At 41.2% G+C, this 23,869-nt stretch overlaps 1 protein-coding gene across 3 annotated transcripts in view; it reads right to left on the bottom strand.

Annotated features, from left to right (window-relative positions):
- Nucleotides 1–23,869, bottom strand: part of LOC143856331 (Galactose oxidase/kelch repeat superfamily protein) — a 60,712-nt gene that overhangs the window by 1,301 nt on the left and 35,542 nt on the right. For all 3 annotated transcript variants that reach the window (XM_077366536.1, XM_077366528.1, XM_077366541.1), the window contains 3 exons: nucleotides 22,301–22,484; nucleotides 21,985–22,204; nucleotides 13,292–13,403 (listed from right to left, as the gene is read on the bottom strand). In XM_077366536.1, the coding sequence (XP_077222651.1) occupies nucleotides 13,292–13,403; nucleotides 21,985–22,204; nucleotides 22,301–22,484 (516 nt within the window). The remainder of the gene's footprint in view (nucleotides 1–13,291; nucleotides 13,404–21,984; nucleotides 22,205–22,300; nucleotides 22,485–23,869) is intronic.

The following is a 23,869-nucleotide window of genomic DNA, read 5'->3' as shown; positions in this document are numbered from 1 at the left end:
GATTGGGCAAGCTAGCTCACCATAAGTTTGTAGAGAGAGAGAGAGAGAGAGAGAGAGGAAACTGTTGGTGCGCTCGAGGTTGGGCGCACCAAGCTTATGGTGCGCTCGAGTGCCAATCACATGTGGGCCCACTTTGTTAGGATGATCCAAAGCATTCATTTGAAAGGCCCTTACATAGATGAGGTGTGTACCAAAAATCAGCTCCATAGGATCATCCTAACCCATCCATTTGTGGAGGTCAAAATGGACAGACACTGTTTGTCCACAAATCTGCCCATTTTTGCCCTCCAAAACATAGACGAGGTGTGTACCAAAAATCAGCTCCATAGGATCATCCTAACCCATCCATTTGTGGAGGTCAAAATGGACAGACACTGTTTGTCCACAAATCTACCCATTTTTGCCCTCCACTTTTGGAGGGGTTAGGATGATTCAATGGACCTGATTTTTGGTACACACCCTATCTATGATAGGGCCTTGCAAATGAATGGTTTGGATCACCACAAAAAATATGGAGCTCATGTGATTGGGCACTCGAGCGCACCATAAGCTTTGTGCGCTCAAGCGCACCAACAGTTTCCTCATATATATAGGTTACAATAAATGAAAGGTATAAGGGATGATTTGGTGAATTTAAGACCAAGGAAATCTACACGGCATACAAGAGCAGGTTTTATGTTTTGATAAATGTATAGCATGTGTATCAAGTGATGTAAGCTGGGAAAGAAAATAAGGAGAAGAAGAAGAAGAGAATTAGAAGTAGAAGGGAAAAAATTAAGGGAAGAGGGAAGCACTCAATTAGTCTCAATTTAATTAATCATCAAAAGTTAAGAAAACAAGCTGTAGCTTACCCATAAATAGGCAATTAAGAGCCCTAAAATAAAGAAACCTACTAAATTAAGAATCCCTTAAAAACTAAACTACCCTAAAAGTAATAAAGACAAATAACCCTAATAATACCAACTAATCCCAAAAATATCCCAAAAAACAATAAAATAACCATAACATAAATAAAAAGATCCCTATGTGAGCCCACGAGCGCAACCTTGTCTAGAATAAACGTGCAATGGGCGTTGATCTCCATCATTTCCCCCTGCTGAAAAGAACTCTCCTCCGGAGAGTGAAGAGTGTGGTACTGCTCCAAGATGTCGGCGTCCAATCGGCGAAGCTCCTCCTCAGTAAGCCAAGTAGCGTCAGAATCTGGTCGACGACGCCACTTGACAAGATAGCGCTGAAAACCACCATGGCGTGATAAAATGATCTGATCAGCAAGTATAGCATCAATCTGGTAAAAAGGAAGTGGTAGAACTGGTGGAACCACTGGTGCTGGGACAGAAGAGCTGGCAGTCCGACCTGTAGAAACATCTGTCGGCATAGTAGGAGGCTCGAAGGTACCTCGATAAGTGATAAGATCTTCGATATTGAATACAGGACTAATATTCATATCAGCAGGTAAGTCGATTAAATATGCATTAGGGCCATACTTAAGAAGGATACGAAAAGGTCCAATGGCCGAGCATGTAACTTTTTGAAAGAATGGCGAGGGTAACTCTCAGGACGAACACGAACCATTACATAGTCGCCTTCATTAAATTCAAGGTTCCTACGATGTACATCAGTGGCTAGTTTGTAATCAACATATCAGCATGTAGGTCACGGATGTGCTGGGCAAAAGAATCGGCTGACTGAGAGGGACGAGCATCAGGGGGTAATGGTATAAGATCAACAGGCTGACGAGGGTTGACGCCATGAACACTCTCAAAGGGGCTCTTTCCAGTGGTCCTATTAACGGAACTATTGTACGCGAACTCGACAGTCGGTAACAAAAGATCACATGTACCTGGACGGTCTCCTACCAAACATCTCAACAAATCACCCAAACTACGATTAACGACCTCAGTTTGGCCATCAGTCTGTGGATGAAATGCTGATGAAAACTTCAATTAGGTTCCAAAGTGTCCTCCAAAAATAACTAACTTGGCATCTCTATCAGACACAATAGAAATTGGTAGCCCGTGAAGTCTGACGACCTCTTTAAAGAACAGCTTAGCAACCTGAACAGCGTCAATTGTCTTGCTACACGAAATAAAGTGAGCCATCAGTGAGAATTGATCTAACACAACTAGGATGGAGTCATGCCCTCTAGCTATCCTAGGCAGTTCAAGGACAAAGTCCATGCTGACATCTTGCCATGGAGAGTGGGGAATAGGCAATGGCGAATATAAGCCCATGTTATGCTTCTTTGCCTTTCCCAATTGGCAGGTGCGACATTGTGACACAATTCGAGATACGTCTTTCTTTAAAGATGGCCAATAAAATCAATCCACAGCTAACGTGATTGTCTTATCCCTGCCAAAGTGTCCTGCTAGGCCTCCGGCATGCAATTCCCAAACTAAGAAATCTCGAAGGGAAGTTCGGGGAATGCATAGCCTAGATCCTCGAAATAGATAATCGTCTTGTATTAAAAAATCAACATGGTCTCGACGGTTACCATCATGGACATCCTGAAAGATGATGCCAAAATCAGGACATGTAGCATACTCGTCTTTCAGCCCATCAAATCCGATAACATTTACACTCATAGACTGTCAGACCATAACCACACGACTTAAGGCATCAACAACTTTATTTTCGAGTGGCAGCAGGGGTCCAACGGAACTCCCCTTTTTTTCATACATTCCGTTATTGGAGCCATAAGGGTACTGAAACCCTTAACAAACCTTCGATAAAATATGAACAATCCATGAAAACTTAGAACCTCATAAAGTGTCGTAGGAATCAGCCACTCATTAATCGCTCTTACTTTTTCAGGGTCAGCAGAAACACCCTTTTCCGAGACAATGAAACCAAGGAATATCACCTGGGTTTGCATAAATGAGCACTTCTTGAGATTTGCGTAAAATTTGGCTTCTCGAAGGATCTCAAGAACTTGCCTAAGGTGATCCAGATGTACTCATTTCGATCGACTAAAGATTAAAATATCGTCAAAGTATACTACCACAAATTTGCCTAAAAATGGACGTAAGATTTGAGTCATTACCCTCATGAATGTGCTCGGAGCGTTAGATAACCCGAAGGGCATGACTAACCATTCGAACAAGCCGTCTGGTGTTTTAAAGGCAATTTTCCATTCGTCACCTGGACGAATTCGTATCTGGTGGTATCCAGTTCGTAAGTCGATCTTACTGTACCAACGAGACCCTGCTAAAAGATCTAACATTTCCTCAAGACGGGGTGTTGGAAATCTGTACTTGATAGTGATTTTATTTATGGCGCGACTGTCAACGCACATTCTCCATGACCCGTCTTTCTTTGGTGTTAGCAATGCGGGTACAGCACTAGGGCTAAGACTGTCTCGGATCACACCCTGTCGTAGTAATTCCTCTACCTATCGTGTAACTCAGCTCGCTCAAGAGGATTCATGCGGTAGTGTGAAAGGTTGGGCAATTGAGAACCTGGGATCAGATCAATCACATGCTGAACATCCCTCATGGGTGGTAATTCTGCAGGTAGCTCATCAGGAATCACATCGTTAAATTCCTGTAATAATTGGTTGACCTCAGGTGGTAGGTCAACTGGTTGTTCTTATGAGAACTGAAGAACTCCTCCATCTACTAACGCCAACATATGGCCTGTCTCTTGACTGGCTCCTTCAAATTCTTTGCGATTCAGGATATTGAGACCCTTTTGTTTGGTTGGTTTTGAAGAGAAATTAAGCTTGGAACCCATAACTTTATCCGTAGGTTGTGCAGGCTTCAACTTAATTGTTTTACCACGATGTTTAAAAACATAGGTATTTTCTTGCCCATAATGAACTATGTCCATATCATAAATCCAAGGGCGGCCAAGTAGGACGTGGGCAACATCCATAGGGAGGACATCACACCATATCTTATCTGAATAATCTTCCATTTTGATGGGGACAAGACACCTCTATGAAACGGCTAAGGATGTCTTATCAACCCAAGCGACTTTGTATGGTTGCGGGTGTGGTTCAGGTTTGAGTTTCATTTTAGAAACACCCGCTTGGGAAACTACATTCATGGAACTCCCACGGTCGATGACAATTTTACACACTGTGCCTCCGCAGTAAAGATAAGTGTGAAAAATGTTAGTGTGTTGACAGTCATCAGCACTTTTGCTGCAAGCGTAGACAAAATGCGACGAACTATACACCAACACGCGTGCCATCATGTGCTCCATCAAAGTCATCTTCATATGCCGAGTCGACAGGATCAAGCAGCTCAACTTCTTGCTCGTCATCTTGGTCCTCGAAGAGTTCACCATGCTCCTCTTCTATAGTAAGGGTGCGATGTGGGCAACAGGAGGCAATGTGACCTTTCCGGTGGCAGTTAAAGCACTCAGGACCCTGTGGGACTTGTCGGGAATTGAAGTTACAGGACCTTGACGAGAAGTAGAAGTTACCAATCCTTTATCCTGATTAGTACTAACTGCTGGACCAAAGCTGTTGCTTCCTCTAGAAACATTGGTGGTGTTTCTTGACGCAACTGAACCTGACTGGACAACTCTACCAGTCTGCTGTGATGACCATGATCTAGTCTTTGAGTTTCTCTCATTTGGGACGTTCCACCTCTGGGGCTGGGGTACTTGAGATATTTTTCAAATTCAAGAGCTTTATGATAGGCTTCCGCCATGGTCTCTGGAGAATGGACGTCAACTTCTCTCTGAATCTCAGGTCTCAATCCATGTATGAACTTGTTTACAGTCATGGAAAGTTCTTCAGAGACATCACATCGAAGCATAAGCTCTTCAAACTTAGATAAGTACTCTGTGAACGTAGAGTTCGACTTCGTCAAACCTAATAAATCTCTTAACAGATGTTGTTGATAGAAGGTGGGCACGTTCTTATCCTTTAACCTGGTCCTCATATCATCCCACATGAAACATGAAATTGTATGGTTGTCCTAAATGCACTAAGCTCCTCTGAACAGTCTGCCAATGCCGCTTGGTAGATCCCACAACTTAATTTTGCAAAACTGCACACGATGATAGTCAGACATTTCAAACCACTCAAAGTAGTCTTCCAGGTCTGCTAATCAATCGAGGAAGGCACCAGGGTCCAACTTACCATCAAAACTAGGAACATCAAGTTTGACCTTTTTAGTAATATCCATATGCTCAGTATGGTGACGATATCGACCCTGTCTCTGAGGTCGAACAGCAAAACGCCTATCTGGATACCTCGTCTAGGTAGGTGGCTGGAAATAATTCTCTAGGTTGTCTTCCTGGAATTGGTCCTCGTCAACAAATCCCTCATGGTAGGGTTGGCCAACATGGTTATTTCTCCTATCATTGCCATGCATATGACTTTCCCTAGCAAGGGTTTCTCTAGCAATGGGATGAAGTCTCTGAGGGGTGGGGAGAAGGCCTTCTGGACCGACAGGATGTCCAAGAGCATTGCTGAATTGGCCTGCCTGGAGCCCAGGTCCATCCACGTGACTGGTAGACTTGTCACCCAAATGACTCTCAACAGGGCGTTTGCCCATCGATGTGGTCAACTGCGTAAGGCGCTCTTCGGGTTGCTCTATTTGTCCTTCCATTTGATGTACTGTTCCCCTAAGAGTGTTCACGATACTTTCCAAGGTGTTGACTCGGTCTTCCATTTGGTTTGTGAACGTGTTTGTATGCTCATGAACTTCGGGTAAGGAAAGAATGGGGTTTTGCTGATTATACGACGCAACTTACTAGAAGTAATGCAACTAAACTATGCTAATATAATGCAAGGAAACAAGCATGTAATAAAGGAAACTACTTAAGGTTGGTGTAAAAAAATGGGGTTCGAAAAATCAGGGTAAAGGGGTTTTATTGTAGAGGAAATGATGGATGTGCGCCCTTTTTGCAAATTAATAGCCTATCTACTAATAGAAATATTGAATCACGAATTCAATAATGAAGATGCGTACCTCGGTAGCCTATTAATAGTCGAAGAAGTCCTGGTGGTCTTCCCGACAACTGCTCTGTCACGGATCGTCGATCGGATGTCGGGAAGCTGCTGATCAGAAGATGGAACGTGATCGATGGCTTAGATTGCTCTTGAAATTGTGCTGAAAGTCATTGATTGTTGTTGAAACTGATATGGGTGTGCTCTTGATCAAGTACTTCAACTTTCGTGTTGAAGACGCGGGCCAATTTCGAGCAGAAATAGCCCAAAAATAAGAGAGAGTAGTGAGAGAAAGATGAGTGTAGACAGGGGAGAGAGAAAATTTTATTTCTCTATTTTTTCTGATTTTTTTTTTTTTGGGGGGGTGCCTACTGTAAAAGAGGGGGGTTAAATAGGTGTTTCTAAATGGAAAGGGGTGACTAGGGGTAAAAAGAGGAGGGGTAAATGTGTGGAGAGAATAGGTGGAGGGGTGCCAAAGGGAAACCTTGGGGTGAAATTAGAAGAAGAATAATTAGAAGAAGAGAAGAATTTAGGGAGGAGAAGCCTTTTTTTTTTTTTAATTTCTGTTTTTTTTAATCAAGTGGTCACGTGACCACTTAAAAAGGATGAGGGGGTGTCCAACAAGAATCAGGGGGGTTGACTTTAACTTATTTATAAGCTAATAAATAACTTGAGAGGAGGGGGGGTGGTCGAGTTAAAAAAAGGGGAAGAATTCTTTCCTTTTCTTCACTTGTACAAATGACCAGAAAGGGTTTCTGGGTGGGTTTCTTCAATACGAAGTATTTTTCTTCGCTAGAGTGAGGTGGTGCGGCGGATGACGGGCCACGGCTCCGGTGACGGCGATAGTGGAAGCTCCGGCAAAGGTGTGTTGACGACGACGACGGTGGCGGCTCTTGACCCCCACTTTTTTTTTCTTTGTTTTTCCTTTCAACAGCCACACAACAACAGATCCAATCGAATCTGTCACGGGTTTGGGGTTTGAATCCGAGATTTCGAGTTTTTGTGTTAACCTAAAAATCAGCAGCAAGAAGGGTCATAGATTGTCTTCTTTGGGGTTCTTGGGTTAGGGTTTCAATAGAGAAATTGGATGGGCTCAGGACTTCAAAGAGGATGAAAACTATTGGTATACGGGGTTGCTGTTGAGAGTTAGGGCTTAGTGAAAATTATAGGTAAAGATAGTGAAGATGGTGGCTGTTCTTGGAGAAGGTTGATCTATGGGTACTCTTGGATATGGATGCTCGTTTGCGTAACAGAAGAAGATTGGGGGCTAGTCTAAAGGGGATAAGTGGGCACTTTGTGAGTATGATGCAAAAATCAGGACACGTGGCATACTCATCTTTCAGCCTATCAAATCCGATGACCTTGACACTCATAAACTGTAAGACCATAACCACACGACTTAAGGCATCAACGACTTTATTTTCGACTCCGGCCCGATGACTGAGGACGAATGTATATTCTTATAGAAATTCTATCAACTTAGCATGCCTTCTATTTAATTTCTTTTCTGAATGAAAGTATTTCAACGCTTCATGGTCGGAATACAAGACAAACTCCTTAGGTAACAAGTAATACCTCCAATGGAACAATGCCTGTATAACAGTGTACAACTCTTTATCATATGTTGAATATCATTGTTTAGCCTCATTAAGTTTCGAGCTAAAATAGGCTACGGGGTGCCCTTCTTGACTTAATACACCTCCTATCCCTACTCCTAACGCATCACAAGAAACCTCAAAAACTTTAGAAAAGTCAGGATGAACTAGGACAGGAGCCTCAATCATCTTCTGCTTGATAGTATGGAAAGCTCGAGTCGCAGCAAGGGTCCAACGGAACTCTCCTTTTTTTCATGCATTCCGTTATTAGAGCCATAAGGGTACTGAAACCCTTAACAAATCTGCGATAAAATGTGACCAATCCATTAAAACTGCGAACCTCAGAAAGTGTCTTAGGAAGTGGCCACTCATTAATCGCTCTTACTTTTTCAAGGTCAGCAGAAACACCCTTTTCCGAGACAATAAAACCAAGGAATATCACATGTGTCTGCATAAACAAGCACTTCTTGAGATTGGCATAAAATTTGGCTTCTCGAAGTATCTTAAGAATTTGCATAAGATGATCCAGATGTACTCCTTTTGATCGACTAAAAATCAAAATATCGTCAAAGTATACCACCACAAATTTGCCTAAAAACGGACGTAAGATTTGAGTCATTACCCTCATGAATGTGCTTGGAGCGTTAGATAACCCGAAGGGCATGACTAACCATTCGAACAAGCCGTCTGGTGTTTTAAAGGTAGTTTTCCATTCATCACCTGGACGAATTCGTATCTGGCGGTATCCACTTCATAAGTCGATCTTACTGTACCAACGAGACCCTGCTAAAAGATCTAACATATTTGGAAATCTGTACTTGATAGTGATTTTATTTATCGCGCGACTGCCAATGCACATTCTCCATGACCCGTCTTTCTTTGGGGTTAGCAACGTGGGTACAGCACAAGGGCTAAGACTATCTCGGATCACAGCCCGTTGTAGTAATTCCTCGATCTTTCGGTGTAACTCAGCTCGCTCAAGAGGATTCATGCGGTAGTGTGGAAGGTTGGGCAATTGAGAACCTGGAATCAGGTCAATCGCACGCTGAACATCCCTCATGAGTGGTAATTCTGCAGGAAGCTCATCAGGAATCACATCATTAAATTCCTGTAATAAGTGGTTGATCTCAGGTGGTAGGTCAACTGACTGATGAGAGCTGAAGAGCTCCTTCATCCACCAACGCCAACATATGGCCTGTCACTTGACTGGCTCCTTCAAATTCTTTGCGATTCAGGATATTGAGACCCTTTGGTTTGGTTGGCTTTGAAGATGAATTAAGTTTGGAACCCTTAACTTTATCCGTAGGTTGTGCAGGCTTCAACTTAATTGTCTTACCACGATGTTTAAAAACATACGTATTTTCTCACCCATAATGAACTACATCCATATCATAAATCCAAGGGCGGCCAAGTAAGACGTGGGCAACATCCATGGGGAGGACATCACACCATATCTTATCTGAATAATCTCCCGTTTTGATGGGGACAAGACACCTCTGCGAAACAGGTAAGGATGCCTTATCAACCCAAGCGACCTTGTACGGTTGCGGGTGTGATTCAGGTTTGAGTTTCATTTTAGAAACACCTGCTTGGGAGACAACATTCATGGAACTACCTCCGTCGATAACGATTTTACACACGGTGCCTCTACAGTCAAGATAAGTATGAAAAATGCTAGTGCGCTGACAATCATCTTTTGTTACAGGCATAGACAAAATGCAACGCACTACACCAACACGCATGCCATCATGTGCTCCATCGAAGTCATCTTCATCTGTCGAATCAACAAGATCAAGAGGCTCGACTTTTTGCTCGTCATCTTGGTCCTCGAAGGGATCACCATGCTCATCTTCTATAGTAAGAGTACGATGTGGACAATGTGACCCTTTTGGTGACAGTTAAAACACTCAGGACCTTGGCGTACTTGTCGGGAATTTGACGTTACAGGTCCTTAACGAGAAGTAGAAGTTACGGGTCCTCTACTCCGATTAGTGCTAGCTGCAGGACCAAAGTTGTTACTTACTCTAGAGACATTAATGTTGTTTCTGGAAACAATTGGGCCTGACTGGACAACTCTACCAGTCTGCTGTGATGACCACAATCTAGTCGTTTGGGTCTCTCATTTGGGACGTCCCACCTCTAGGGTTGAGGTGCTTGAGATATTTTTCAAATTCAAGAGCTTTATGATAGGCTTCCGCCGCCATGGTCTCTGGAGAATGGAGGTCAACTTTTCTCCCAATCTCAGGTCTCAACCCATGTATGAACTTGTTTACAATCATGGAAAGGTCTTCAGAGACACCACATCATATCATAAGCTCTTCAAACTTAGATAAGTACTCTGTGACCATAGAGTTCGACTGCGTCAAACCTAATAAATCTTTAACAGCGGTTGTTGATAGAAGGTCCTTTAACCTGGTCCTCATATCATCCCAAGTGAAATTGTATGGCTGTCCTAAATGCACTAAGCTCCTCTGAACAATCTGCCAATGCCGCTTGGCAGATCCCACTAACTTAATTTTGCAAAACTGCACACGATGATAGTCGGACATTTCAAACCACTCAAAGTAGTCTTCGAGGTCTGCTAACCAATCGAGGAAGGCACCGGGGTCCAACTTACCATCAAAACTAGGAACATCAAGTTTGACCTTTTTAGTAATATCCATATGCTCAGTGTGGTGACGATCCGGCCCCTGTCTCTGAGGTCGAATAGCAAAACGTCTATCTGGATACTTAGTCTGGGTAGGTAGCTGGACATAATTCTCTAGGTCGTCTTCCTGGAATTGGTCCTCATCAACAAATCCCTCATGGTAGGGTTGGCCAACATGGTTATTCCTCCTATCATTGCCCTGCATATGACTTTCCCTAGGAGGGGTTTCTCTAGCAATGGGACGAAGTCTCTGAGGGGTGGCGAGGAGGCCTCCTGGACCGACGGGATGTCCAAGAACATTACCAGATTGGGCTACCTAGAGCCCAGGTCCATCCACATGAGTGGTAGACCTGTCGCCCAACTGACCCTCAACAGGACGTTTGCCCATCGATGTAGTCAACTGTGTAACGCGCTCTTCGAGTTGTTCTATTTGTCCTTCCATTTGTTGTATTGTTCCCTGTGAACTTACCAAGTTCTCCAAGAGCTTAAGCTAAAAAAGCTTAAGCTGTTGGAGAAAGGCGTTATTTATCTTTTATACTTTAACACTCCCCCGCACGTGTGGCCCACTTGGCAAACACGTGGCACATGCGGTCCTACTTTGGGCCGACCATCACATGTGAATTTTCGCTATCCGGGAGGTTTGAACTTGAGACCTTTGGCTCTGATACCATGTGAACTTACCAACTTCTCCAAAAGCTTAAGCTAAAAAAAGCTTAAGCTGTTGAAGAAAGGCGTTATTTATCTTTTATACTTTAACATTCCCCTAGAGTGCTCACGACACCTTCCAAGATGTGGACTCGTTCTTCCATTTTGGTTTGTGAACGTGTTTGTATGCTCATGAACTACGCGTAAGGAAAGAATGGGGTTTTGGCTGATATACAACGCAAATAACTAAAAGTAATGCAACTAAACTATGCTAATGTAATGCAAGGAAACAAGTATGTAATAAAGGAAACTACTTAAGGTTGGTTCAAAAATGGGGTTCGAAAAATCAAGGTAAAAGGGGAAATAAGGGTTTGATGAAAAGAAGATTTATGTCCCTTTTTGCAATTTAACAACGTAACTACCAAAATAAATATTGAAACACAAACTCAATAAGGAAGATACATACCTTGGTAGCCTACTAATTGCCGAAGAAGTTCCAGTGGTCTTCCTGACAACTTGTCTGTCGCGGATCGTCTATCGGATAGTTGGAATATGTTGATCGAATGAAGGAACGCGATCAACGGCTTGGATTGCTCCTGAAAGTGTGCTGAAAATCACTATCTGTTGCGGAAACTGATATGGGTGTACTCTACTAATCAATTACTTCAACTTTTGTGTTGAAGTCGCGGGCCAATTTCGAGCAAAAGAAGCCCGAAAATAAGAGAGAGAAAGTAGTGAGAGAAGGAGGGCGGTTAATTTACTTTACTATAAAGTAAATCAAAAAGGGTGGTTGTATTGGGTAAATAGGGGGGGGGAGGGGGGTAATACTAATTAATTATTAGTAGAGGGGGTGTACTGGGAAGAAAAGGGGTTTGTGTATCTTTTCTTCTTTTTTTTTTTTTTTGGAAACTCACTGACGTGTCTCTTAAGTGAAAGGGGGGTGCCAAGGGGAAATTTAGGGGGTCTATTTGCCTTAAAGTATAAGGTATTAAATAGTTATAAAAGGGGGGGGGGGGGGGGGGTGGTGTCCAAGTATAAAAAGGTGGGGGGAGAATCTTCCTTAATTATAAAGGAATTGTAAAACTCTTCTGGACAGAGTTAGAAACCCCGTAGGTTTCCTTCGACACACGGATTGTTGGCCGGAGACTCACCGGAGTTGATGATGGTGTGGGCGGACTCGGCGGTGGCAAACGTGATGAGCGGCGGAAGCTCCGGCGAAGTGGGTCGATAGCGGCGGCGGGAGTTTTATTTTTATTTTTATTTTCTACAATTCGCAGATATGGTGATGGCTGGGTTAGGGTTTCTGATGGGAGAGGGGTCAAGGATTGATGAAGGTGGAGGAGATGGGTGGAGCAATTCTGTGGGTTGGATTTAGGGTTGGAGTTGGGAAGGGGTTCTAGGGTTTTGGGTTTGATTTAGGGTTTGGAGAGGTGGAGTATGGTCTGCTAACAAACGGATGGGTTTGGGTTTAGTTAGGTTTAAGGTGGGTTCTGTTAGGGAGATGGGGAAGATGGATATGGTTGGTCTTGGGTGGAAATTCGGTGATGCTTTGGAAGAGGACAGGTGTCTAAAAGTCGGAATTTTCGAGAGAAGTTGGAGCTGAGATACCGTGGCAAAACTAGCAGCAAAACTCGAAGAGTTCTGGGGCTTTGATGATGGTGCAAGTGGTTGTTTCCTGTTGTTGAGAGAGGAAGGTGTAGTGGACTGTTTTGTTCTTGAATCTTCAGCTCTGATGCCAATTTTGATGTAGGCTGGGAAAGAAAATAAGGAGAAGAAGAAGAAAAGAAGAAGAGAAGTAGACGAGAATTAGAAGGGAAGAGGGAAGCACTCAATTAGTCTCAATTCAATTAATCATCAAAAGTTGAGAAAACAAGCTGTAGCTTACCTATAAATAGGCAATTAAGAGCCCTACTAAATTAAGAATCCTTTAAAGACTAAACTACCCTAAAAGTAAAAAAGACTAAAATAACCCTAATAATACCAACTAATCCCAAAAATATCCCTAAAAACAATAAAATAACCATAACATAAATAAAAAGATCCCTATGTGGGCTCACGAGTGCGACCCCATCTAGAATACACGCGCAATGGGCGTTGATCTCCATCACAAAGCTTTAAAACTCAGAAATCAGAAATCAATCTTGGCACAAGAAGGTCCCACATCTGTGTGGAACTGGAACTTGTTGATCAGGCTTTTTGAATTGAAGATGCTCGTGTTGACAAATATTTTGCGCCTTTCGACCACTGCAATTAAGATTCTAAAATAATCGTTGTTCTTTCAGGATTTGGAAAATCAAGTTACTCCTTAAACTTTAACAAACTCTTGATAAAGTCAAAGTAGACCACTATCAGTCCAGTAGTTTGTAAAACCCAGTGCATAACTAACTTCAGATTGCATATGGAGATGAAAGGATCTAGTTAGAAGCTAACGTGAATATACAGAGATGTGTCTGTGTATGTATATAGCAACAAAGATGTGAGCAACAATAGAGATGTTCAAACCTTGCTTTGGGGTTGAAGGATTCTCAGAAGGGCCTCCTTCACTGTTGAGCATGTGCAGATCATCATCTTTTGAGTCTGGTGGTGTGGGTGATGGTAGCGAGTTTTCTGGGGCCTGTCAAAAATCCTGATTAAGTTATAGAATCTCAAATAGAGTGGTACAGACATGGACCATGCAAAGATTACACAGATGCTCTACACTGAAACTGCCTAAATTCGTTTTATCTTTTTCTTTTGAAGGACGCCAACAGCCACAATCAAATAGTGGTTCAACATCCAGTTTTTCCATTTCCTACAAACAGTTAATTGAATTGTGAAAACAAAAGTAAAAAGATCAAGCATCAATCACGGTTTTAAATTTCAGCCAAAAGAAACAAAATGGCAGAAATATTTCGGTTTTGGCCACGGCCGAAACTATATTTACATAACGTCGTTTCTTTACCAGATTTCGCCGAAATTTCACCAATTTCAGTTGAAATTTCGTTTTTAGCCTTTTTTTTACAAAATTTCCACCGAAATTTTAAATATGTTCACAGAAATGTTATAACTTCCACCGAAATTTATGAAATTTCCACCGAAATAACCGAAATAACCGAAATTTCTGTCGAAATCGTCAAAATTTACAACGAAATTTAAAAAAAAGAAGAAACAAAATCGTCAGCATATTTTTTTCTTACATGATTTCGGCCGAAATTTCAGCCGAAACCGAAATACTTCAGTTTCGGTGGTGGCCGAAACCGACACCAAAACCGAAATTTAAAACCTTCGCATCGATATGACTTGCCTCATAACATGAATGTAACTATCAGAGTGCCGGGAAGAAGATGATGGCAACCAATAACTTTGCCTCCATTAAGTTCTGAGATTTTCTCTAATTCTCAGATACTTTCATTAACACTAAAAAGGTGCTTAAATAAGCACTTAAAGATAATCATGATAAGAAGTTAAGATTAAGATAATTAGAATCCTAACCATCTGCCTAATCCATCTTAACTACCTAATCTACAGACGCAATCAGATCACACTTGATATTCTCTAACATGCCCCCTCAAACGTATATAGATTGAAAAATCGATATACGTTTGATTGCAATGAAATTTCTAATTAAGATATCCCCAAATTGATGCACACTGCTGAAGGCTGATGACGAATGTCCGCTGACGGTAATAAATGATATTTGTTGCCAATACTGAAGATGATTGCCGCCTATTATTGAAGAATGTGTTGCATTAAAGATGAGCCATGAAAAGCTTCAATGAATTGGATTGGACTCAAGCCTGAATGGGCGAGTCTTTAGGTCAATTTTGATTACCAAACCTTCTGGAAATGGTTCACTATGGACTAACGCCACAGTGGGCAAAAGAAAGCCTCAATGGGTAAGACATCATGAGTCAATCTTCGTGGAGTTTGAAATTCTCCTTCAGGCACGTACTTCAAAAGAAAAAGAAATGAAAGACCTCAACTGAAAGGAGACATATTCCAGGCACGCAACTCAAATGAGGTACCGCAACAAAAATATACCAAAGAAAGAAATAAAGATATCAAGTAATAGCGATTAGCGACTAAGAATGAGATTGCAAATATCAGTAGCTTTATGGATTTGAAAAGATGTGTTAGAAATGGAGTTAGGGTTAGAGAGGAAGAAGAAGAGTGAAGAGGATGGAAAGTCTCCACTAGGGAGCTCCTCATGAATATGATGTATATATAGGCCCAAACTAGGGCAACAATGTACAATGACTACTATACCCCTAACTACTACAAGTAATGTCTAAACTACCCTAATACATTATTCAATACTCCCCCTCAAGCTGGAATGTATATGCTATGGAACTCCAGCTTGGTACAAAGAAAACTACAACAAACAACTAAAAATAACAAAACGTACATAATCTCATACACACATCCAGCTTAGTATAACACTCCTTAAGCTGGTGTGGTGAATGCATAAGGAAAGTATAACAAAAGATAACGGCCACCATGAGAGTATAGTTGTCAAGATCAGCAGCCACCAAAAAGGAACAGCTCCCTTGAAGTAGCACTACAGCGAGAGCAGTCACAACCGGGTCTCCCCCTGAATGAGAATCTGGCAAATAAGTCTGGAATCACGAAGGATCGAACTGTGCACCTCGGCAGGGGAACAACAACAATCCATCGAGCACAAAGGCACACAAAAGGTGCGCACGTGAGCAACGACAAAGCACCACGAGGAGGAGCATCAGCTAAGTAGCACCACGCCAATAGAAGATAACCACCAATGGGCAAACCATCAGAGACAAGGTCGACGAGAAAACCGTTGCCTGGAGATAAGAAGAGATAGAGAAGATAACCAACCAACGATGGGGGAAACCATCGTCTGGTGACAAGGTCGATGACATGAACATCGTCGCTGGATGACGAGAAAAAAATGAAGGAAAAGATAAACCAACCAACGATAGAGACACCATCATCTAGAGAATAGGTTGACGGCATGAACAATGTCGCCTGATAAGAGCCGACCAACGATGGGGAAACCATCGCCCAAAAAAGAGACGTCGACGGAAAATGACCGTCGCCTATAAGAGAGCCGACCAACTATGGATATGGAAGCCATCGCTCGGAAAAGGAGGGAGAAGATACCCAACCAATGATGGGGAAACTGTCGTTTGGAGATAAGGTTGACGGCATGAACATCGTCGCCTGAAAAAACAGCCGACCAACAATGGGGACACCGTCGCCCGGAAAAGAGAGAGGTCGACCGGAAAAGACCGTCACCTGTAAGAGAGGCGACCAACGATGGATACAGAAGCCATCACCCGGAAAAGAGGGCATAAGGCATAAAGCCGAGAAAACAAAGACTGACTAGGGAGCACAACAACACTCCCCCTCGGGCGAAACTACATGAGCCCAGAGAAGGCAAGAAAAGACAACAAGGAAGACTATAACAACCATCAAGGGGACGAACGAAGATCATAGAGAGAAGATGATAACACTCTCCCTCAAGAAAAGACAACATAACAACACTCCCCCTCAAGTTGAAAGTCAAATACCTTTAACTTGCAATGAAAAATGAAGACAAACAAGGCACCACACCTCTCTCGGACATTTCATCGAACACTTTGTGTGCACCTTGGAGAAGACAAAGAAACGAAGACAAATAAGGCACTACACCTCTCTTAGACATTTGAGCAAACACTTGGTGTGCGCCTTGAAGAACTACATAAAAAATATAGAAAGCAATACATAGAAGACAATGTAAAGAAAGAGATGACAATGTAAAGAGAGAAGCAAAGAAAGAGATGACAACAACACAAAAAAAAAATTAGAGAACCACAATAAACAGTACAAGACAACAAGAAAAACAACACAAGACAACACTTCCCGTCAAGTTGAGGCCGAAGGCCTTCAACTTGAAACGAAAAGAAGACTTTCAAAGCACAAAATCTCTTTCAGTCATTTTACCAAACACTTGGTAGGCACCTTGGAGAGGAAGACAAAAGAAATGAAACACAACAAATACAGAGGGAGAAGAACAAAGATGAGGATGAAGGACAACAAGACAACACTCCATACGGCAACCCAACCTTGTGCGAGAGAGGGAGAGATACTGAGAGTTGGGCGAGTGAAGGGAAATGAGAATGAGGGAATTTGGGGGAGATTTGAGGGAGAGCTAGAGAGATTTTAGGGTTTTGACAAAAGAAGAGAAGGGATTGCCGAGAAACCCAAACTAAAAAAAATGAGGGAGAGAAATAGACGCGCGAGAATGAGATGGCATGAATGATAGAGGAACTCTTCTTCTTCTTTCCACCTTCCCTAGGATGTCTCCTCAGATACCATGTTAGAAATGGAGTTAGGGTTAGAGAGGAAGAAGAAGAGTAAAGATGATGGAGAGTCTCCACTAGGGAGCTCCTCATGAATATGATGTATATATAATGTCTAAACTACCCTAATACATTATTCAACAAGATGCACGGAATTATTTTTTTTGGCAAGTGCAAATATCAAATTTGAGGGGCATTTCGCATAACAAATGGAGATTCAAAGTCAAAACCATGAAATAGAAACGAAGAAGAGATGTAGATATCAAGTACAATACGAAAAGGCAAAGAAATTGGGTGTCTTAGAGATAAAAAGGTGTGAGTTTGGCCAAACATTGAATAAAGAGAACAAAAAGATGTAGTGCAATTACTCTCCTCTTTACTTACTTTTTTTTATCTCCCTGGTTTCGAAGCCACTCAGTGACATTTCTTGTCACATCTCTATGACCTTTATTACCTTTACCTTTTCTTGATGGGTATCTTTTCTTGTTCTTCTCCTTCTCTGCAAAGAAGGTTTGATGAAATTTGCGGCACGTCAAGGAGGACGCCAAGGTATGATTTTAGAGATGAACGGCGCATACCATGAGATTACCGGTAGGAATGGCAGCATAAGATGGGCGGTTGCTCGGTGGCAACAACGAATGGCCGCAAAAGGCGATGTGAAACGAGCTCCCATAGTTTTTCTATGGCCAAAACAAGCTGGATCTGATCCTCTTTGACAAGTGGTTTAGATCTGATTTAGAAAAGAGGGCAGGGAAGTAGAAAAAAAAAAGTAAAAGGATTGGGATTTGCAGCTATTGTAGTAGATGTTTGAGAGACCTATGCAAGAAGAGGAGTCCGGATTTGCAGCGGTGGTGAGAGATGATGGGTGTAGCACCCGGCGGAATCGGAGCTATTGTAGTAGATGTTTGAGATAGCTATGCAAGAAGACGAGTCCAGATTTGCAGAAGTGGTGAGAGATGGTGGGTGTAGCACACGGCAGATGGCTAGATCGGCCGTCCGCCGGAAAAACAAAATGGCTGAAATTGTAATCAGGGCCGGATCGGCTGCTCTGATACCATATTAAGTTTTGAGATTTTCTCTGATTCTCAGATACTTTCATTAACACTAAAAAGGTGCTTAAATAAGCACTTACAGATAATCATGATAAGAATATAAGATCATGATAATCATAATCCTAAACATCTGCCTAATCCATCTTAACTACCTAATCTACCCACGCAATCAGATCACGCTTGATATTCTCTCACAGCCTCCATCTCACAAATCGACAAAGATGGGTCCTACTGTTCAAACAGTGGTCGTAATCGGGTCTAAGTATTTGAATATTGAATTGAAGAATGAAGAATCCCTACCTAACATAAACAACAGGTTTTGCAGCTATGGCAACATATGCAGCCATTGCTTATTTTCTTTTCTTTTTCTTTCTTTTCTTTTTTTTTTTTTTTGTTGGAGGAGGGGTTTGACAGGGGGACCCAGAGACCAATAATGAGAATGGGTGCAAAAAAAAAAAACTATTTTTTGTTGATTTTCCTAAACGAAAGGGTTGGCTTACGTCACTTGTGCTGTTGTGGCAAGAACCCATTTGTTCGGTTCCCTTGTCGGTCTTACTCTCGGTTTCGCTAGCACTACTCTTTTGTCTTTTGTTTTTTGTTTTTTGAAAGGTAAACTTTATTAGATAGTGTACCCAAGTTATAATGGTAGGGACAAGAAGTGCCCCAGCTACGACATAAAAGTGACGTCAGTTCCCAGCAAATACCATAAGATGAAATCTCCCCAATTCAGCAGCCAAACCGCAGTAAACAATCCTGCATTAAGTTAACTTAACTAGCAGCACGATTAAAGATCACCCTAGCCACCGTCAAAAACTGAAAGTGATTCACTCAATCCTTTTGATTGTCGCCACAAGTGCCGTTTTCAGCACTCTACAGCTCCGACAATATCACAATACGCCATTTGCCTCATCAGATGTTTCGGCTGTGATTGGGAATATGGTATCGGATCATGCAAACAGTTGTAGCAGGCCTTGGATAACAGTGAAAGAGAACGTCCACGATTGATCATTCCTTCCCCAGTCATCAATCCCAACTTCATTACCCCTGAGCCCAAGAATTTCATTAGCAAAATACAAATAGACCGCAGAGAAAGACATGCTTGCTAAACTGCTTAACATAGCGAATAATTTTGAGGCGGCACGCGCGCGCGCCCACACACACAGTCTCTAGCCTCGTGATATGATTCATCTTAGCAGCCATTGGATTTTTTTCCTATTGGACATGTGCTTTCTTTTATTAATGTTTTATTTGGGTTATTAGTATTTTATTTTGCCTAGATGTGGGGGATGTCCACATCATCTATTGCCCACCATACCTTTTCCCATCACCCATTGCCTTTCAAAATCTCAGCTTACTATGTATAGTAAATACGGACGTACTATTTATAGTAAGCGCGAATTTACTATTTATAGTAAATCCGAAAAATACCCCATTCCCTCCTTATAAAAGCCCTAAAATAAGAAGCCCTAGGAAGTTTTTAGAAATCATGGAAAAGATGTGAGAAAATCTTCTCTTGCGTGAAAGTACGCTATCCCGCCGCTGTCCCTTTCTTTCTCTTCTTTCTCTTCTCCCTTTCCCATTCTTCTTCTCTTTTTCTTCTTGTTCCCATCTTCTTCTTCTCTTCTTCTTTTCCTCTTTCTTCTCTTTTTCTCTTGTTCTCTTTCTTCACCTATTTCTCAGTTGGGTTTATAAACTGTTTCTCCTTTCCCCTTTATCTTTCTCATCTTCTTGATCTCTTTCCTCGATCTTGATCTCCTCTTGATCTTGATCTCTTTTCTTGATCTTGATCTCTTCACCTTGATCTTCATTCCCTTTCTTGATCATCTCTTCTTTTCCCGATCTTAATCTTATTAGTTTTCCCATCACCTTGCCTTGACCCCATTGTCGATTACGACACCCTAGCCACCCGTAGATATTCCCTGGGCCATAGATTAGATTATTTCATAGATCTAATATTTATTATACATTATTTGAGATCTGTTATATTTCCAGCAGTTAGTTGTTTTGTTATGGATTTGATGTATGGAACTTGCATGAGTTGAATCTTATGGGATGTTTAATTTGATTTTGTAAATTCCCGTTGATGTCTTCTATCAAATTAAAACCCTTTTATTGCTCCAAAATTTCGAGAAAGTCACCTTGCGAACCCTACGTCTGTACACTTGTACCAATTTGATATCATAACCTAGGGTTTGCATTACTCTCTATTGGTCACTAGACAGAATAGCTCCAGGAATGCATGGCACAGATAGGATTCACCTAGCCAAGGATCTACCAAAACCTTGTTCCACCCCTCCTCACTCTAATCTAACAGTTCAGGAGGCTCATACCCAAGTCTAGACGAACAGATTGACTTCCATGCACCTCAACCTTTGCCTAAGGGTTCCTACTCTCCCGACACCCCCCCCCCCGGGTCCACATTTTTCGCCAATGATATTACATTATAGTGCCTCTTTTCCTTCTCCATACCTCTGCAACCACTTCCATAATAGTGCCTTGTTTCATAGCCTTATTTTGCCAATCCCAATTCCACCATATGCCTTTAATCTACAAACCTTCTTCCATCAAATGTTTGAGCCAACTCAGTATAAGCAGTCATTGTTTATATGCCCACTCCCTTGCAAAAGCAGCCAACTCAGTAAGCAAGGTAAACTACCAAAACCAGTCCCATGCAGTAGATTGTATCTCCACTTTTACCTAAGTTCTGATAGAAAAAAAATCTTAAGGACGAAGTAGATAAATAGTCTACATATTAATCTTAGTTGCCAATTCCGATATGTTCTGGATGAAATTTCTAGAATGGATGCTGGAAGCCTGGAACAGAAACTCGATCGAAACATCCTCGTCAGAATTCCAGAAATTCTGATAATTCCGACTAGATTATGGTGTTCTGGGAAATTTGGTTCGATATTGACCAAAAATGCAGAAAAATCACAGTTAAGACAGTTCTTTTTTCCCTCAAATGTTATTGTTTTATAATTGTTGGGGTTAGGTAGGGGGCTTTGAATATAATTTAACCTTCCCAATCGAATGGGAGGGATTAAAACACATCAAAGACCCCAATTTTTGTACATTTGAGTTTTTCTAACTTTCAAAAACCCTAATCAGTGGTTGAAGAAGACCATATCTGGATTCTGGTCAGCTTTTCAGGCAAGCTCTCCTAGATCAGGCATTCCATAGCATTCAACAATCTTTTGTACAATGCATTCTGACACTAATGATTCAAGAGATTAACAGTTTTCTTTGTGTGAGTAAAATGAGAAGTAAAGAGATTACTTCCTAGATTCATCAAGTAAGAATGCAAAATTAACTGTATAAAAATGACACCATTCAAAAAAAAAAAAAAAAAAACTGTATAAAAATGCTGATTATTTTTCCTGTCAGCAGCCTTTCATCCAAATACATTAGCTTTTTTCCTTTAAAAAAAAAAGATCATGCGTAATTGATCAGAAAAGGAGAGCCAAATAAATAAACAGAAAAAATCAATGGAAGCAACTCTATAAACCTAGAGGCAAAATATGCCCAGTGATTACCGACATCCTTCCATCTCAGAATACACTAGCTTTCAAGCAATCAATATCAAGAATGCTAGAAATGCCCATCAAATTCCACAAAATTCATCCACACAAGCTAAAAACAAAAGGAATTACAGAGTGAAATGAATAAGCAGCCAAATGAGTAATTTAAAGAAAAAAATAATACAGAAAAAATAAGGAGGGTTGTACTTTTCTGTTTCCTGATTAATCTAGAGCAAACTAACATACTGAGCCATTTAAAAAAAAAACTGACATACTGAGTACTACTAAAATTGAGAGAGCTTCCAATGCAATTATATGTGGAGACTAACCATTTGCGGTTGACAGACGTTAACGGGAGTTGAATTGGTCGAATCTGAAGCTAGAGTTTCCATTGGCGACTCTTGTGATGTAGACTCTCTACCACGAATTTCATCTGTTTGGGTGTGATCTGACTCTTTTTGTGCCTCATCAATAGTTCTAGCAACCTTTAATTTAAGATCGCATCCATCTTTCAACTCTACACTACCACCCTCTACACCCATCCTTTTCCTGGTATAGAGGATTTTCATTTGATTCAGACCATTCGGAATGAGATACTACAATTGAAGCTATTAATAGGGCAACACAAAATAACAATATTCTTACCTACTGGGGTAAGCAGGAGCCGCATGCCCAACGCTTGGCTTGAAGGAAAATAGTATGCCACGGAGTGGCTTTCCATCAATATTAGTTTCAATTGTATATCCATAATGGAACGCATCTGTAACCTTGGCTTCGAATATCTTCCCTTCAGCAGGCTTCAATTCATAGAGTGGTGAGTTTTGTTTGCCTGCATTGAAACATAACTCTTAGGGATATCCTATAATGAAAGTAGTCCAATAGGTTACTCTCTATTATTGATTCAGAAACCATTAAAAAAAAGATGATTTGCAAAATGACCCAAATATAATGAAAGAAGTCCCTATAGGTCACTCTCTATTATAAAAGTTCAGAAAAAATTCCATCATTCTTTTTTGGTGGAATCCACATGGAATTTAGGTAAGAAAATTTGTCAAGTGATATATATTATGCTATCAAGGCATTGATTCAGAGACCATTAAAAAAAGATGATTTGCAAAATGACCAAAATCTAGTGATCACATACGCATGCTGACAACTGAGCAATGTATGGGGGTTATAGCCAATTAAATCAGATGGCATGACAACTCAAGGTAGAAATAGCACCCCTGGTTGAGCCGATATTTGAGTTGAAAGGTGCTTTGTATCACAACCAAGAGGTTGTGGGTTCAATCCCAGCTTAGCTAACAAGGAGAGGCTCATGACAAGATCCCCTTGGTTGGCAAATGCATTGGAAATTATAACTGAGATCCCAGCAACTTTTAAATGTCAGGTACAGTTAACACAACCTGCACCAACCATAGGGACAGGGGATGCTCCTCCCCATTGGGTGAGTGATATAGCATACCTCTTTTAACAAATGCATATATCTTTAAAAAAGTAGTTTATAGAAATCCACTATGAATAACTCATCAGAAATTCAAACTAAATTATTAATTCACAGGTTGACAAATGAAAACATAATAACATAATAACATGGATATTGAATATAATAATACTATACTATTAATGAACAATCACATTCGATCATACAAGTAAAATTGTATGACTCGGGTACTATATTGACGAACAGAGTGGTGAAAAGATTAGATAAAGTTGAAACACAAGTCAACATGGTCGATCTTTTTCAAGCTTTTGGTTTGTTTCAACAAAAGTGTCAAGTAATTCTCGTGTCGTGAGTTTTTGACCGAGTTCTTTCGAGTTATTTATCAAGTTTTTTGGGTTTGGATCAAGTATTCTCATTTTTTGACAGTCTCTCAAACCGCGTTGCAGGGAAACTCGACTCAATATTCAGCTAAGTCAAGTTGCCTGAGTTTTCAAACCATATTTGCAACAACTAAAATCATAGCCACAGACTACAATAAGGCCAATATTAAGGCCACCAAACTGAACAGAACCAAAGACGTGATCAAGTTTGAAATTGCCAATATACCTCACGACACCCACAGTTACGCACCCAAATACAAAAGAAAGCCTCCTCATGCAAAAACAGCAAAAAAGAAATAAAAAACAAACCATAGAACATCAACCAACCCCTTCTAATCTGCAGACCCGTGCCCCAAGGCGGAAGCCACAAGACACATCGCCTCAAGACAT

Source organism: Tasmannia lanceolata, unplaced genomic scaffold, assembly GCF_043159265.1.
Source record: "Tasmannia lanceolata isolate RefF3 unplaced genomic scaffold, GAP_Taslan_0.1 ptg000003l, whole genome shotgun sequence".
In the NCBI taxonomy this organism is placed as follows: Eukaryota; Viridiplantae; Streptophyta; class Magnoliopsida; order Canellales; family Winteraceae; genus Tasmannia; species Tasmannia lanceolata.
This window is presented reverse-complemented; position numbering and strand designations above follow the sequence as displayed.